At 35.0% G+C, this 15,148-nt stretch overlaps 1 protein-coding gene across 1 annotated transcript; it reads left to right on the top strand.

The window, feature by feature from the left end:
• Positions 1-1,641: 1,641 nt before the first annotated feature.
• LOC139845278 (eukaryotic translation initiation factor 5-like) lies at positions 1,642-3,892 on the top strand. Its single transcript, XM_071835541.1, has 2 exons — positions 1,642-1,718; positions 2,215-3,892. The coding sequence occupies exon 2, from the start codon at positions 2,474-2,476 to the stop codon at positions 3,725-3,727; it is 1,254 nt and encodes a 417-aa protein (XP_071691642.1). The 5' UTR covers positions 1,642-1,718; positions 2,215-2,473; the 3' UTR covers positions 3,728-3,892.
• The last annotated feature ends 11,256 nt before the right edge of the window (positions 3,893-15,148 follow it).

Genomic DNA, 15,148 nt, shown 5'->3' with positions numbered 1-15,148 from the left:
TAAGAATAATGTTCCAAGCCAATGGGGCTTTGCCTCATTGGTCACCATGTTAACATGGTGTTCGAGGAGACCAGGGTTCGAGTCTCGGGGGGGGGGGATTTTCGTGAATTAACTTCGTGTGCTAACCACTAACATTGCCTTTCAAAAAAAAAAAGAATAATGTTCCAAATTGTTAAAGACTTTGCCTATCTTCAAACGTGCACAATCACAAATCAAAGAATAACTAGTATGACTATTTTTGTATGTCTCTTTCACATGTAGAGTTTACATGAGGGAAAAGCAATATGAATACATGGTTGTGTAGCTAGAGGAAGACATCATAAAAGTAAAAGTAGTAAACATAGTTGATCGATAATATTAACAGAGTGTGTTTCTTTGTGAGGTCGAGAGTTTTATTCTTGTAATGAGTGTAAAAGTGTGTACGAGAAACTTAGATTTTATACTAAATATAAGGGCTTGAGTTTGCGTTTAACTCATAGTGTACTTTTTCTTGTGTCAGGTTCTTTTATATTATAAGAATAAAGGAGACTCTTGAGGCGGACGTAGGCAGGGTTTTGCCGAACCACGTTAACTCGTCATGTTATCATCAGTTACTTTATTTTGCATTCTACTATTTCTCGCAAGTTTGTCTCAAACAATTACATCCTTGCTTCCGCTGGTGTGGGTGTGTTAGACAAGTTTTCATAACAAGTGGTATCGGAGCATCCAGGTGTTTCGGATAGTTTTTTGTTTAGAGATGGCTAGAAATTGCAGTATGCTTTTTAAGGTGGAGCCATTTGATAGAACCGGGAATTTCACATTATGGCAAACAAGGGTGAAGGATGTCCTGGTTCAGCAGGGCTTGGCAAAGCTGTTGAAGGGTAAAAAGGACGGCAAGCCCCTAAAGATGACGAATGATGATTGAAATGACATTGAGAAAAGATGTGTCAGTACCATTCGCCTTACTTTGTGTTTATGGCTTTATCATCTCTCAACTCAATAAGTCTTATCTCTTTCATCTTATGTTATGAATTACATGATTATTACATTATGTCTAACATAACTCCAAGCCATTATGACATGTATGACTTGTTATATCGAAGTCACAGAAAAGTTAGGGTTTATTTTTGTTATTTGTATTTTGATTTGTGTTTTATTTTTGTATTGTTCTTGTTAGTCTTGGTCGCTTGGTCGCATGTTTCTTGATTAAGCTCACTAAGTTCGGCTTTGGCATGTTCCATGTTATTTCTTTATTCAGCCGGCTCAGCTCGTAGAAATCCATTTATGGCTAGTCGGTGTCTGTTATGTTGCGTTTTCTAGTTGCGAGATCTACCCGGATCCCTTGTATCTTTTGATAGGTTTTTCATCATTTGATGAAAATTCATTGTTTATATCCGTTTATTGTTTTTTCAAAAAAAATCCCAAAAAAGTAACATAAACCTATAAAAGAAATCAAGAAAAAGTCACAAAAAGTAAAAAATAAAAATAAACACTATGTACAAGTTAACGGTCAAGAAACTAACGACAAAGAATTTAATAGTAAAGAAGTTGGAAGTTGCAAAAAAATAAAACTTAGGTCACAAAACCGGTGAATATAAAAGTGAAAGGGCCAAATAGTGACACTTTATAAAATATAGTATAAAATTCATGGGAGCGTAGCCGCGTATCCTTAATCGTGAATCGGCAACAACTGAAAACCCTAGACGCCTTCTCATCTCTTTACCTATCTCTAATCTATCGTAAGTTCGTATAAATCTCGATTCGAATTGCTTATGATTTCGATTGTATGTATTTTGTTTTTTGTTTTTGTTTTTATAATCTGATGTTGTATTCGTTTATATTCATTGATGTTGTGTACTTGTAACAGTAGATTTGTTAATTGTTATGAATCTATGATTGTTTGTTTATAAATCAATCAATATAAACTGTGGTTTATAGGTTATTTCTATATTATATACAAATATGTTTTCTGTTAGCTACTTTGGACAATCTGTTAGATATATTGCTTACAGCTCATGTGTAATAATTAAAGTGCATTTTGGTGATTTTTGGTCATATCATTTGGTATATAGATCCATAAGAACCAGAAATAGGTAAAATTAGAAGCAAAAAAAGAAAATAAGATCTAAACATTACTTTATTGATCAAAGGCATTATTATGTGATTGATACTTTCATATAGTAATTTTATTTGGTATTCAACATATACTAATTTGTTACCATCATGTATGTGAAGGTTGTGTTGGTGTGCGGCATCTGTTCTATAAATTCCAAGTTGGAGTTCTCGGAAAGTTAAAAGGGCTTTTTATGTCCGAGCAGGCTATTCGCTACTTAGGGGATATCGGTTTGTTGGGGCAGTATTGTCCTATACTGAAGGAGGAAACTCGTATGCAGCGTGCCCTATTCGAAAATTTCGGTTGCAGATTGTCGCAACCTTCCGTTACTACAAGTATCTTTATTCGTTGGTCTGATCGTTTTCTCTAGAAAAATCAATAATGGCTTTGCAGAACATTGGTGCGAGCAACAGCGATGATGCCTTTTACAGGTATAAGATGCCAAAGATGATAACTAAAATTGAGGGTCGTGGAAATGGAATTAAAACCAATATCGTGAACATGGTTGATGTTGCTAAAGCGTTGGCTAGGCCAGCTTCTTATACTACAAAGTATTTTGGTTGTGAGCTTGGAGCGCAGTCTAAATTTGATGAAAAAACAGGCGTGTCGCTTGTTAATGGTTCTCATGACACAGCAAAACTTGCTGGTCTACTTGAGATATTTATCAAAAAGTATGTTCAGTGTTACGGCTGTGGCAACCCTGAAACGGAGATATTAATTACAAAGACTCAGATGGTTCAGTTAAAGTGTGCTGCTTGTGGTTTTGTTTCTGATGTGGATATGAGAGACAAGCTGACATCATTTATCTTGAAGAATCCACCCGAACAGAAGAAGAATTCGAAAGATAAGAAGGCGATGAGGAGGGCTGAAAAGGAGCGGTTAAAGGAAGGTGAGGCAGCTGATAAGGTACAAAAGAAGCTGACTAAAGATGTTAAGAAGACTAAAGATGTGAATGTGAAGACTAAAAAGAAAGGGAATGTTTCTGATGAGGATCGCGTTTCACCAACTGTAAGCCAGGCTGGCGACAAGGAGGATTCTGAGGGAGATGATGATGTCCAATGGCAGACTGACACGTCAGCAGAAGCAGCACGTCTACGTATCCAGGAACAGCTTAGTGCAGTTACAGCTGACATGGTCATGCTTGCTACAGAAGAGCCTGCAAAGGAGAAGTCCAATGGTGGCGTGACACATAAGCAGCTGGTTGAAATTGCCAAGGAGAATGTGAAGAAGGGTGTTGGTTTAAAGGAAATGTGGGAATTAATGTCGGGTTCGCACCAGGAAAATGTGAGTGCTCTTTATGAAGCGTTGATGGATGGAGTAGAGAAAGGGTTTGCGAAATACGTCGTTAAGAAGAAAAAGTATTTAGCGGCTGTTGTTGTTGAAGGTGAGGGTTCGCAGATGGTTTTGTTGCGAGCGATTGAAGAGTTTTGTGGGAAGTCGAATCCGAATGCGGTTAAGGAAGTGGCACTTGTTCTGAAAGCGTTGTATGATGCTGATATATTGGAAGAGGAATATGTAGTGAAGTGGTATGAGGAGGGATTAAGTGGTGGGAATAAGGGATCTGCGATTTGGAAGAATGCAAAGCCTTTTGTTGAATGGCTTCAGAGTGCTGAGTCTGAAACCGAAGAAGAGTAAGATTATGCTATGCTATGCTCTGCTAATTATACCTTATGGCGTTTTAAGTAACTGTTTTATGCTATTGTTCTTTATTTTAAGGCAGCTTGGATACCTTTGCTTTTGTTTTGTTTGGATCTTGTTGGAACCTTGAATTTATCAATAAATCTTGTTTCTGTTTGCTAATTGTCATGTTGTGTGTGTGTGTGTGTGTGTGGCTGTTTGTGAGCTATCACTAAATTTGGATCTCATGCACTAGGACCAAAGTAGGTTGTTCTTATAAGAGATGTAATGTAAAACTGTTGTTCGTTGGTATGATTAGATTCACAATGTTTTGTCAATGCCAAATGATTCTAGACAGTGATTTAAATTCCACTTTTTGACATAAACAGTCATCTTGTTATGATGCATTTTATAATCATGTTTGGTTTTTTTTTAGGGTAACTTTATCAGTTACGCATCTATATATGGCTCATCATTCAATTTGTTTAACTATTCAGGAAGTATGCATTTCATGTAGTTACCATTTTTGCATATATCTCTACCATGACTCTTAAGTTACCATCAAATATAACAACCCTCATATTTTCATGCCTGAATTGACTAATTTGACTATAGGGTTGTTATCCATACGTAATATATAATTAAATTCGACGTTGATCAAATATTTATTTTTAGTCGACACGTTCTGTTAACTAAAGTTTACACTAATTATATAAAATAACTTTAGTTAATATTAATGCGTATTATATTTAAAACTATATGTAACATAATTATTAATTAAATGATAAATTATTTTAATCATTATATATATTTTTAGCTTATAAAAAAAATAAAAATAAAAAGAAATAAGATTTTTTTTTATAAATTAAATAATGAGCCCATGAATTTTGACTAAATATTTTCAAAAATAAAAACTTATTAAAAATATTTTTAACATGTTTTTATTATTTTGTCAAAATTGGCACCTTTATTTTATTATTTTTTTTTCTTTTCACCAACCATTTTTTACCTATAAATACATGGCTCCCCATTCATTTTTTCTTGCCAAACACAAAAACTTAAGTTATTCTCTCAAAACCTTGAAGAAAATTTGAGGTACTTTCTATTTTTATTAATTTTTTTCAATATTGTCATTTATATTTATATTTATTGTATATTCTTTGTAAAATTCGAAATTAATTATGTTTATATGTTATAATTAGTATTATAAGTGTTATGATGCATAAAAATAATTTTGATAATTTATGGAATATTATTTATAATTAAATACGAATTATGTAGTGTTTAAACGTAAAAACAATGTAAAATTCGTAATAAATACTTTTAACCAAAAATAAAATATATATAATTTTTTCCGAGTTTTTAAAACTTATATAGATCTGAAAAAAATTATAAAAATAATTACTTGGGTCGAATTGGTATTTATTATATAATTAAACTTTATTATTATGTAATTCGAAGGTAAATTAAGAATAAATATAAAATAATAAAAAATATTTTTTTTAAATATTTTTCTACAGGTTATTAGACTGATAGAAACTTATAAAAATTATAAAAATAATTATTTGGGTTTATTTAGTAATTATGTAGAATTAAAATTGTTTTGTGAATACATTAAGGGTAAAAACAAAAATAAATACAAAAATATAATAAAAACGTTTTCTTAAATTTTTCTACTAATTTATATGATTAACTAAGACTATAAAAATTATGTATGTAATTTTTAGATATTTAATTTATTATTTAGACATTTTTGAATAATGTTCGATTAATAAAACACTATTATTTTTGAAGTAATTTAGGTATTTATTTAAAGATAATTATATTTAATATATATAAGACATACTAAGGTATAATAACTAAATATTAAATAAAACTTAGGTTATATTATCACATATATAATTATTAAGTACATTAATAATTCGTTGTGTGTATACACCTAAAGTGAAGGTTAATCAAAGATAATGTATAATTTATGTGAACTTCATCGCTACTCACGGTCGTAAGTGAATGATGTCTAGATTTCCATTTGTGGGTAAGCTTATGGATCTCGAATGCCATGACTTAGATTCTGGTCAAGGGTTCTGGGCCCCCGGTTACATCTGGTCATTCCTGACTTATTTGATAGCAACGAAGTTTGAGTAAAGTTATACAACGTCTTGCTAAAGATTAACCCGAACTTTCTAAAATTGGAAAATTACTATAAGTGGAAACTTTCCATAAATAGTAACCTTCCGAAAATGGAAATTCTTTAGTGAACCATTACTATCAATATAGTACTATATACTATTGTCTGTTAGGCAATGTCTGATAATACGTTCTATCTCTAGGTTGAGATCTCGGTCACGTCCTTCCGTTCAATTCTTTCGTGTGCTACTAAGGTGAACTTCATAGCCCCACTTTTTACTGTTTCATAACTGTTTTATAACTTTTGGGGTGAGACACATGCTTGCTTTATAACTGTTTTACACTTAGACACAAGTACTAAATTGTTAACTATGCTGTCATGCTTTGATTCATGCTAAATCCCTACCGTAATATCGTCAATTGCTACGTTTAAATGCAAACTTAATTATTGTGAGTAGGCCTATTGAGAGTAACGTCTCTAACCATTCGACCGTTGGTCTTTGGTTACATAATAATGATTCCACGACACTGACAGTACAAGGTGTCATAGGGTAAACTTGTTTAGTAGCGATATTACAAAATGCAGCAACACTTTTAGATTGATATTTCTATATCAATCAACTTTAAACTAAATGTTGTGGTCTAAAACTTTGGATATTATTTATAAACCTGTGAATTTCACTCAACCTTTTTGGTTGACACTTTAAGCATGTTTTGTCTCAGGTGATGATTGAGCTAGCTGTTTGCAACTTTGTGATGATAGATTTGATGCTTGCATGGAGTCCACATCGCATATTATATTTTAGTTCATAAACATTTATTTTACGTTTTAATAATAATGTAAACATGTATTACTGCTTCCGCTATTTTATTAACAAAAGTTTTATTTAAAAAGTCTCATATAGAGTCGTTCTCGTTTATACAACTGTGTTATGATATGATTGGTCACAATTACCCCTGGTCCATTTTGAGGGGTGTGACAGATTGGTATCAGAGCAGGCTGATGTAGAGAACCAGGATTGCATTTTATGTGTGCCTTATACAATTATGTACCTTAGCAATGTAGGACTACAACTTTCCTTGACTATAGTGCCTTTAATTGTTGCCTTAAACTGTTAAATGCTACACTATACTTTAGAAACTTTACTTATCTTAGAATGCCGAGCCAACCTAAGAACTCTGCTCATTTTTCTAAGTACTATTCAATTCCGCCACCACATTTAAATGCGACACCGTTCTCGACATTCCTATGTCATCTATCATAGTTTTGTGTATTACATATGTATTACATGAAATGTTATCCATGATTTTTGAAACTCCTATATTTGTTACTATTCATACTCAAACGTATATAACCTCCTTGTTATATCAGGTATCTATATGCTTTATGCCTTTATGCATCAGTTTGTAAACCGGAAAATGTCATTGAGTTATCTCAAAGACATTATAATGTCATCACTACTCATATTCATTACTTTTAAATCTTTAATTTCCCGTTATTTTTTTATCATTGAATTTTCTTGACGGATGGCGTCTACGAAACTCTAGAATAGAAGGGTTTGGATTATCGATTTAAAGGATCCTATAGCTCAAGCCGTAGACCTGAATAGGCCATTACGAATTGAAAGTCTTTAATCGAAAGATTATCAGATTACATACTTATCATTTTATGATCTCGACACGTCATACTGCTATTATTGGAGTATAGACACATCATATCTTATTATATCTTATCATATCTATCTTAATAGACTTTGTCTAACACTTTTTCTAAATTTTCTCCGTAAATTACGGAAATCTTTTTGCTATATATACGTATATCAAGAAGACAAATATATCATTCAATATTCAACACTCATCTTATAACAAAAACCCTTATTCCGATCAGATAATATGGATTTCTCACTTGATTCCTTGAACTCCTCAAGCTCTAATGGCAGCGTAACCGGAATGAACCAACCAATTAGTCATCACCTTTTCTGGATGAATTGGGGGTGGGTTCGTAGTCTACTTAATCAATGGAGAAGTGAAGAAGGTGATCCTTTTCACCCACCACATTGCCCTATTGGCGAAGAACCTGAAGCACTTACCGGCGAACCCGTTCGGAACACTATTTTCACCCTCATTTCCAGGATATCCCGTCACGAATATATAATATCTAGAATTTCAGATCTTATTCATCCCCTTGTCCGAACCGCCAATCATCCCGGAATAATAGAAGAAGTCAACGAGCTTCGCGCTCGAGTAGTGGCTTTGGAAAATATGGTGCAAAACCTACGAGCACCAGCAGCAGCACCCGCAGCATAACCAGCACCACCAGTACCATCAGCATCACCGCCAACAGCATCAGCTTCACCAACAACAACATCTGCATTCCATGCCTCAACATCACACTCAGTACCTCAAACATTAACATCATACGACCCATAGATACCAAGTAATATTAGTAATAATGAGTTAAGATGTATTGAATCATTCTTCCTGAAGAATTATATATGTATACTTTATATATATATGGTTTGGAACAATAATAAATATTTTCGTACTAAGCTATTACGTGTGAATCTTAACTAGTAAATACTACTCGGTTAATTCATATCACTAATATGCTATGATGTACATCCTTCGTTAATGACTTAACAATCGTTAATCACTGCTTCAGCACACTAAACTCCATTTTCATAATAAATCAAGTGTATTATTCAAATACATGTTTGATTTTACACTTTCATTTTTGATGTACTCAAAACTTTCTAGAAAACATTATTCGTGCCTTGTGAATTTCACAAGAAATCCACGAGCACCAACATCATATACCGAGATATATCAATAACAATGAACGATGAAGTATTGATTCATAACTTCATTAGCGAAATATTTCGCGACAATTATTAAATCTCTAAGGTTTTGGAGATTATTAATTCTCATTTCAACCGTAAATCAAATGAGTTTAATATTATATTAACTCATTAAATCCATGATTACATCTGAAAGAAAATATATATGTACGTATATTTTCATAAAGATTGTAATTAAATATTCTGTTGTACAAACTGTTGTAACATCCCGCCTTTTTCCGTTAAATTTATTTTTAACACCGTCTTTTTCTTTTAAATAATACCTTTCGTTATTTAAATTCGTAGTTTCCGTTGACTAACGTTCACAATAATTCCGTCATTTAATTATAACATCTCTCGTTAACTTGCGTTTTAAAAATATTCGTTTGGTTAATTCCCGCACCCGCTCTGAAACTTGAGGGACTAGTTCCGCCACTTGACCAAAGAGGTGGCTAGTAGTTGACTAGTCAACCACTCACCACCTCCACCCCTCATTCATCCATTTCTTCTTCTTTCTTTCTTTCTTTTTTTCTCTCAAGAACACAAACATAAATCATCATCTAAATTCGGATCGGGAAGCAAACTTCAAAACAAATTACATATTTGGAATCCTCTCTTCATCCTCTACAATTTGATACCAACTTCATCTCGTTTGGGTAACATTTCTAAAACTCTAGATTTCTCTAAATTCGTGTTTTTGATTTGAAATGGTGTTAGTTAGTGTCTATGGCTCGTGTCTAGCATGAATATATGATTTACTTGCTCGATTTGTTGTTTTGAGTAACTAGTTGAACATTTGAAATGGGTTTGCTTAATCCTTGATTTTGGATGAGTTAATGTTGTTAGATTGTTAAAGTGCATGTTTTAATTGTGTTACTAGTATCACTAGCTTCGTTTTGATGCGTAGGTTGATTAAGAAAACTTCAAAAACATGAATATTGATTTTGTGATGTTTGACTAGGGTTTGATAGTTCTTGACATGAACTTTTGGATGCTTAAATGCCATGGAATGTTAATTGTTAGTGTTTAGTAGTAATGTATGTTTCATTACCTTCAAAACGGCATATCGTATGTGTAAATTGGATTCCCGAATCATAAAATACGTTTTACGAACTTGAAACTTTGAAAATTAACCTTTCTTGATCAATTGACGAGTTTTCGGTTATTGTAATTGATGTTTTTGCTTGTGAAAGGTAGTTAATTGTATTCCTTGTCAAAAGAGCTTTCCAACGATATAAGATGCGAGTTCTAAGTGTTTGCGGTTTGTGTTTTATGCATAAAAAGGTTTTGGGTTGAGACTTAGAAAACTGAAACTGGCCAGGTATCAGCTCGCGTGTAATGCCGCGGCGCGGCCAGCTTTGTCGCGGCGCGGCATATGCCGTGGTCAGATTCTGACCTACTTTGTCAAATTTCGAAAAATGTTTGCTATGCTACGCACCTCCGATTAACATGTAACTTGGCCAACATGCTCATATATGATTTCTAAGATTAGAAAAATAGTTCGGGACCCGACCCGAACGTGTTGACTTTTTCGTTGACTTTGACCAAGTTTGACTTTTAGTCAAACTTAACCAAACTTTTATACAACCATTCTAACATGCTTTTATACTTGTTTCTTGTATGAAACTTGACAACGTGATTCACATGCTATACTTAATCGAGTCGTAACGAGCCATAGGACTAATTGAACACATTTCACCCAACCATGTGTCGTAACCGGTTAATTGATACAATTTACTTGTTTAGGTCAAGACTAAGCAACTTTCATGCACACGTTTACTTTGTGAAGTACCTTTATACTCGTGCACTCGAGGTGAGATCATAGTCCCACCTTTTCAACAACTTTTTATACTTTTAAATTGTGGGCTGAGAAACATATACTTTGTTACATTTTGTACTACTTGCTTTTATACTTTGAACACAAGAACAAGGAAAACAAACATTCTACAGCGAGTTTAGAACGAAAATCCTCAATTCGATTATCATTAGTTACACTTGCCGGGTGTAAGCGAGAACTTATGTTATATGGCCATATGGGTTGACAACCCTCATCCTTGACGGTTCGCTACCGTCTACGGATGAAATATATTTTCGAGAATCAGTGTTTGTTCTAGCACTAAGTGATGGGGTATACAATGGAAGGAATGTTAAGCTTTGATAATTGGGTGCTCGCGAACCAACTTTTGGAATGCAACTTTTGGATGATCAATTTATGGAAATACTAAATCTTGTGGTTCAAAATATAACGTTTACTAATACACCTATGATTTCACCAACGTTTTTCGTTGACAGTTTTCTATATGTTTCTCAGGTTCATACATGGCTATTTGATACATGCTTCCGCGTACATTCATACTTGCTTGGGGTCAAGCATACATGCATACACTCTGATTTCATGCTTGGAGTCAAGCATACATACATACATACGCTAGTGATAGCACCTTTGGATTCAAACTTTTGTTTACATACTTACGCTATTTATAGCAACTATGTTTTTCAACTTATATTATGTCGCAAGTTATTTCATTTATACTTTACGACTTTTGTAAACTTAGACTTGTTGTCGAACGGTTTTGTAAACTAGACTTGTAAGTCTTGTACCTTTCAAATGATGCGACATAATTTTGGTCAAACGAGTCTCATATAGGGACTACGACCACACAACGGGACCTAAGTTAACGGCGCCGTCAATAACGGTTTTGGTCGGGTCGTTACAAGTGGTATCAGAGCGTTGGTTGTAGGGAACTAGGACGTGCATTAGTGTGTCTAACAGAGTCGTTAGGACGCATTAGTGAGTCTAGACTACAACCGGATAGTTAGCATTTGCATTCTGACATACATTGCTATAGATAGCACTTACTTGACTACTTGTGCATTATACTTGAAACATTCTTAGGCAAACTTTTTTTTTATGGTACCCAACCTTCATCATACGAACTCGTATTCCGCCAATTTTTGGTAAAACACGTGAATTCAAGATTCATACGCGTACGGATGACCGCGACTTCGTTAGCTACTCTAGCTCGGGAACTCAAATTCTTTGGTTGTTATCCACCCCGTCTTAGCTTACTATCCATGAGTATTGTAAAGTCACTGTCACTACTCTAGGTGAGTATCGTCATCACTATTTATCGCTACGGTTGTGTACTACTCGCTATCATGACTCGTTACTCTTTTCATACCTAACTACTTTATTGTCTGATTCGAACCGCATTGACGTGAACAATCACTTATACACTTCCCTCGGGGAACGCATCTTTAGAGTTGCACTAATTCTTTCGATTCAATACGAATCATGTTTGAGACGTCGTTACATTTTGTTCATTTTAGATTTTCACGATGACACGAACTTGAACTCATGGAGTGATGTGGGAATGGAAGTATGATTTGGCGTAATATAACGACACTCGATCAACGTGGTTATATTACGGTAAGACATACCAAAGTTCTAGTGACGCGTGATGGTGGTTAGACTCGATCAACCTAAACACCACCATGTGCCATGTACATGACTTCATCTTTTCATGTTTGGACATCCGAAAACTCCGAGAATATTTATAACAACCATACCGGGGACACACCTTCAATTATTGTCAAATTATATTTATGCTTCCGAATGAATTACCGATTCCATTCGACTTCAACCGTATGTCACACGGGTATACTAGCTCGTCCTCGCGCAGTCTTGTTGACTAACTGCAATTTACTCGTTATGCTCACATCGGGGCGGAAACTTCTCTTGCATCACCCTCGTACTTCCGGTTCAGGAGGTCCTTATTCTAAATTCTCAAAGGAGAGCGACTCTTCACGTCATATAAGTATTCGCCGCGAGGGTGGATAGTCCTAACAACCGTTTTCAAAACCCGATAAGAACTTGCCCCGACGAACGTTTTTGGAAACCGATAAATCTCCCGCGACGTGAATTTCTTGAGAAACTTGTTCCAGCTAACGTTTTCAATTCATAGCAAACTTGTTCAATATGCCTTAGGGAAATGTACCCCGTTTCGGATCGAGACTCGTTTCACTTCTAGATTTTGGAGTACCTTACAAAAAGCCTCGGGACCGCGTTTAGACATGAGTACCGCGTACCATCCACAACCCGACGGACCGAACAAACATGCGATTTAAACCTTGGAAACCATAATACAAGTTTGTATTACCAACTTCAAATTTACTTGAGAAAAGTATTTTCCTTTAACCGAATCCTCGTACTACAATGATTTTCATTCGAGTTTTAACGTCACTCCTTTTGAAACCACATGTGACCGGAAACGTCATTCTCCTTTGTCGAACCAAGTAAACGATGATCAATTCACCGGGGCCGAGGTTATTCATGAGCAACCGAGAAAATTTATTCATATTCAGGCAAAACCCTACGCGACTCGTAATCACCAAGAGCTACGCCGATGTTAGACGTAAACATTTCAAATTCCACGTGAGAAACCGCGTCACGTTAAGAGTCGCACCTTGGAAAGGTGCAATCCGTTTCGGGAAACGTAGGAAGCTAAATCCGCGATATTTTGATCCTTTAAATTCTTGGGGTGTTTTGGACCCGTCGCTAGCCGTTTAGATTTTTCCGACTCATTTTGGGTCTCCGTTTATCCTACATTCGATGTATCAACTCAAAGACGTGTTTTGCGAAACGAGAACTTGTTATCTCCTTTGATGAACTCACTATCGACGATAACCCTCACTTCCTAGGAGGACCGGTTGAAACCATAAATCGTGAAGCCAAACCTTAAAACAACACATGATCCCGACCGTCAAAATTCGTTGAAATACCTTAGAACGTACTTCTCCCTCATTCGTAGAATTGGCAACACAAGATCTCGAGGAAGATTCAACGACTACTACTTCCAACTAAATTTCGGGACGAAATTTCTTTTGAGGTGTGGATAATGTAACATCCCGCCTTTTTCCGTTAAATTTATTTTTAACACCGTCTTTTTCTTTTAAATAATACCTTTCGTTATTTAAATTCGTAGTTTCCGTTGACTAACGTTCACAATAATTCCGTCATTTAATTATAACATCTCTCGTTAACTTGCGTTTTAAAAATATTCGTTTGGTTAATTCCCGCACCCGCTCTGAAACTTGAGGGACTAGTTCCGCCACTTGACCAAAGAGGTGGCTAGTAGTTGACTAGTCAACCACTCACCACCTCCACCCCTCATTCATCCATTTCTTCTTCTTTCTTTCTTTCTTTTTTTCTCTCAAGAACACAAACATAAATCATCATCTAAATTCGGATCGGGAAGCAAACTTCAAAACAAATTACATATTTGGAATCCTCTCTTCATCCTCTACAATTTGATACCAACTTCATCTCGTTTGGGTAACATTTCTAAAACTCTAGATTTCTCTAAATTCGTGTTTTTGATTTGAAATGGTGTTAGTTAGTGTCTATGGCTCGTGTCTAGCATGAATATATGATTTACTTGCTCGATTTGTTGTTTTGAGTAACTAGTTGAACATTTGAAATGGGTTTGCTTAATCCTTGATTTTGGATGAGTTAATGTTGTTAGATTGTTAAAGTGCATGTTTTAATTGTGTTACTAGTATCACTAGCTTCGTTTTGATGCGTAGGTTGATTAAGAAAACTTCAAAAACATGAATATTGATTTTGTGATGTTTGACTAGGGTTTGATAGTTCTTGACATGAACTTTTGGATGCTTAAATGCCATGGAATGTTAATTGTTAGTGTTTAGTAGTAATGTATGTTTCATTACCTTCAAAACGGCATATCGTATGTGTAAATTGGATTCCCGAATCATAAAATACGTTTTACGAACTTGAAACTTTGAAAATTAACCTTTCTTGATCAATTGACGAGTTTTCGGTTATTGTAATTGATGTTTTTGCTTGTGAAAGGTAGTTAATTGTATTCCTTGTCAAAAGAGCTTTCCAACGATATAAGATGCGAGTTCTAAGTGTTTGCGGTTTGTGTTTTATGCATAAAAAGGTTTTGGGTTGAGACTTAGAAAACTGAAACTGGCCAGGTATCAGCTCGCGTGTAATGCCGCGGCGCGGCCAGCTTTGTCGCGGCGCGGCATATGCCGTGGTCAGATTCTGACCTACTTTGTCAAATTTCGAAAAATGTTTGCTATGCTACGCACCTCCGATTAACATGTAACTTGGCCAACATGCTCATATATGATTTCTAAGATTAGAAAAATAGTTCGGGACCCGACCCGAACGTGTTGACTTTTTCGTTGACTTTGACCAAGTTTGACTTTTAGTCAAACTTAACCAAACTTTTATACAACCATTCTAACATGCTTTTATACTTGTTTCTTGTATGAAACTTGACAACGTGATTCACATGCTATACTTAATCGAGTCGTAACGAGCCATAGGACTAATTGAACACATTTCACCCAACCATGTGTCGTAACCGGTTAATTGATACAATTTACTTGTTTAGGTCAAGACTAAGCAACTTTCATGCACACGTTTACTTTGTGAAGTACCTTT

Source organism: Rutidosis leptorrhynchoides, chromosome 4 (genome assembly GCF_046630445.1).
Source record: "Rutidosis leptorrhynchoides isolate AG116_Rl617_1_P2 chromosome 4, CSIRO_AGI_Rlap_v1, whole genome shotgun sequence".
Taxonomy (NCBI): domain Eukaryota; kingdom Viridiplantae; phylum Streptophyta; class Magnoliopsida; order Asterales; family Asteraceae; genus Rutidosis; species Rutidosis leptorrhynchoides.
Note: the sequence above shows the minus strand (reverse complement) of the source record. Positions and strands in the feature narration are given on the sequence as shown.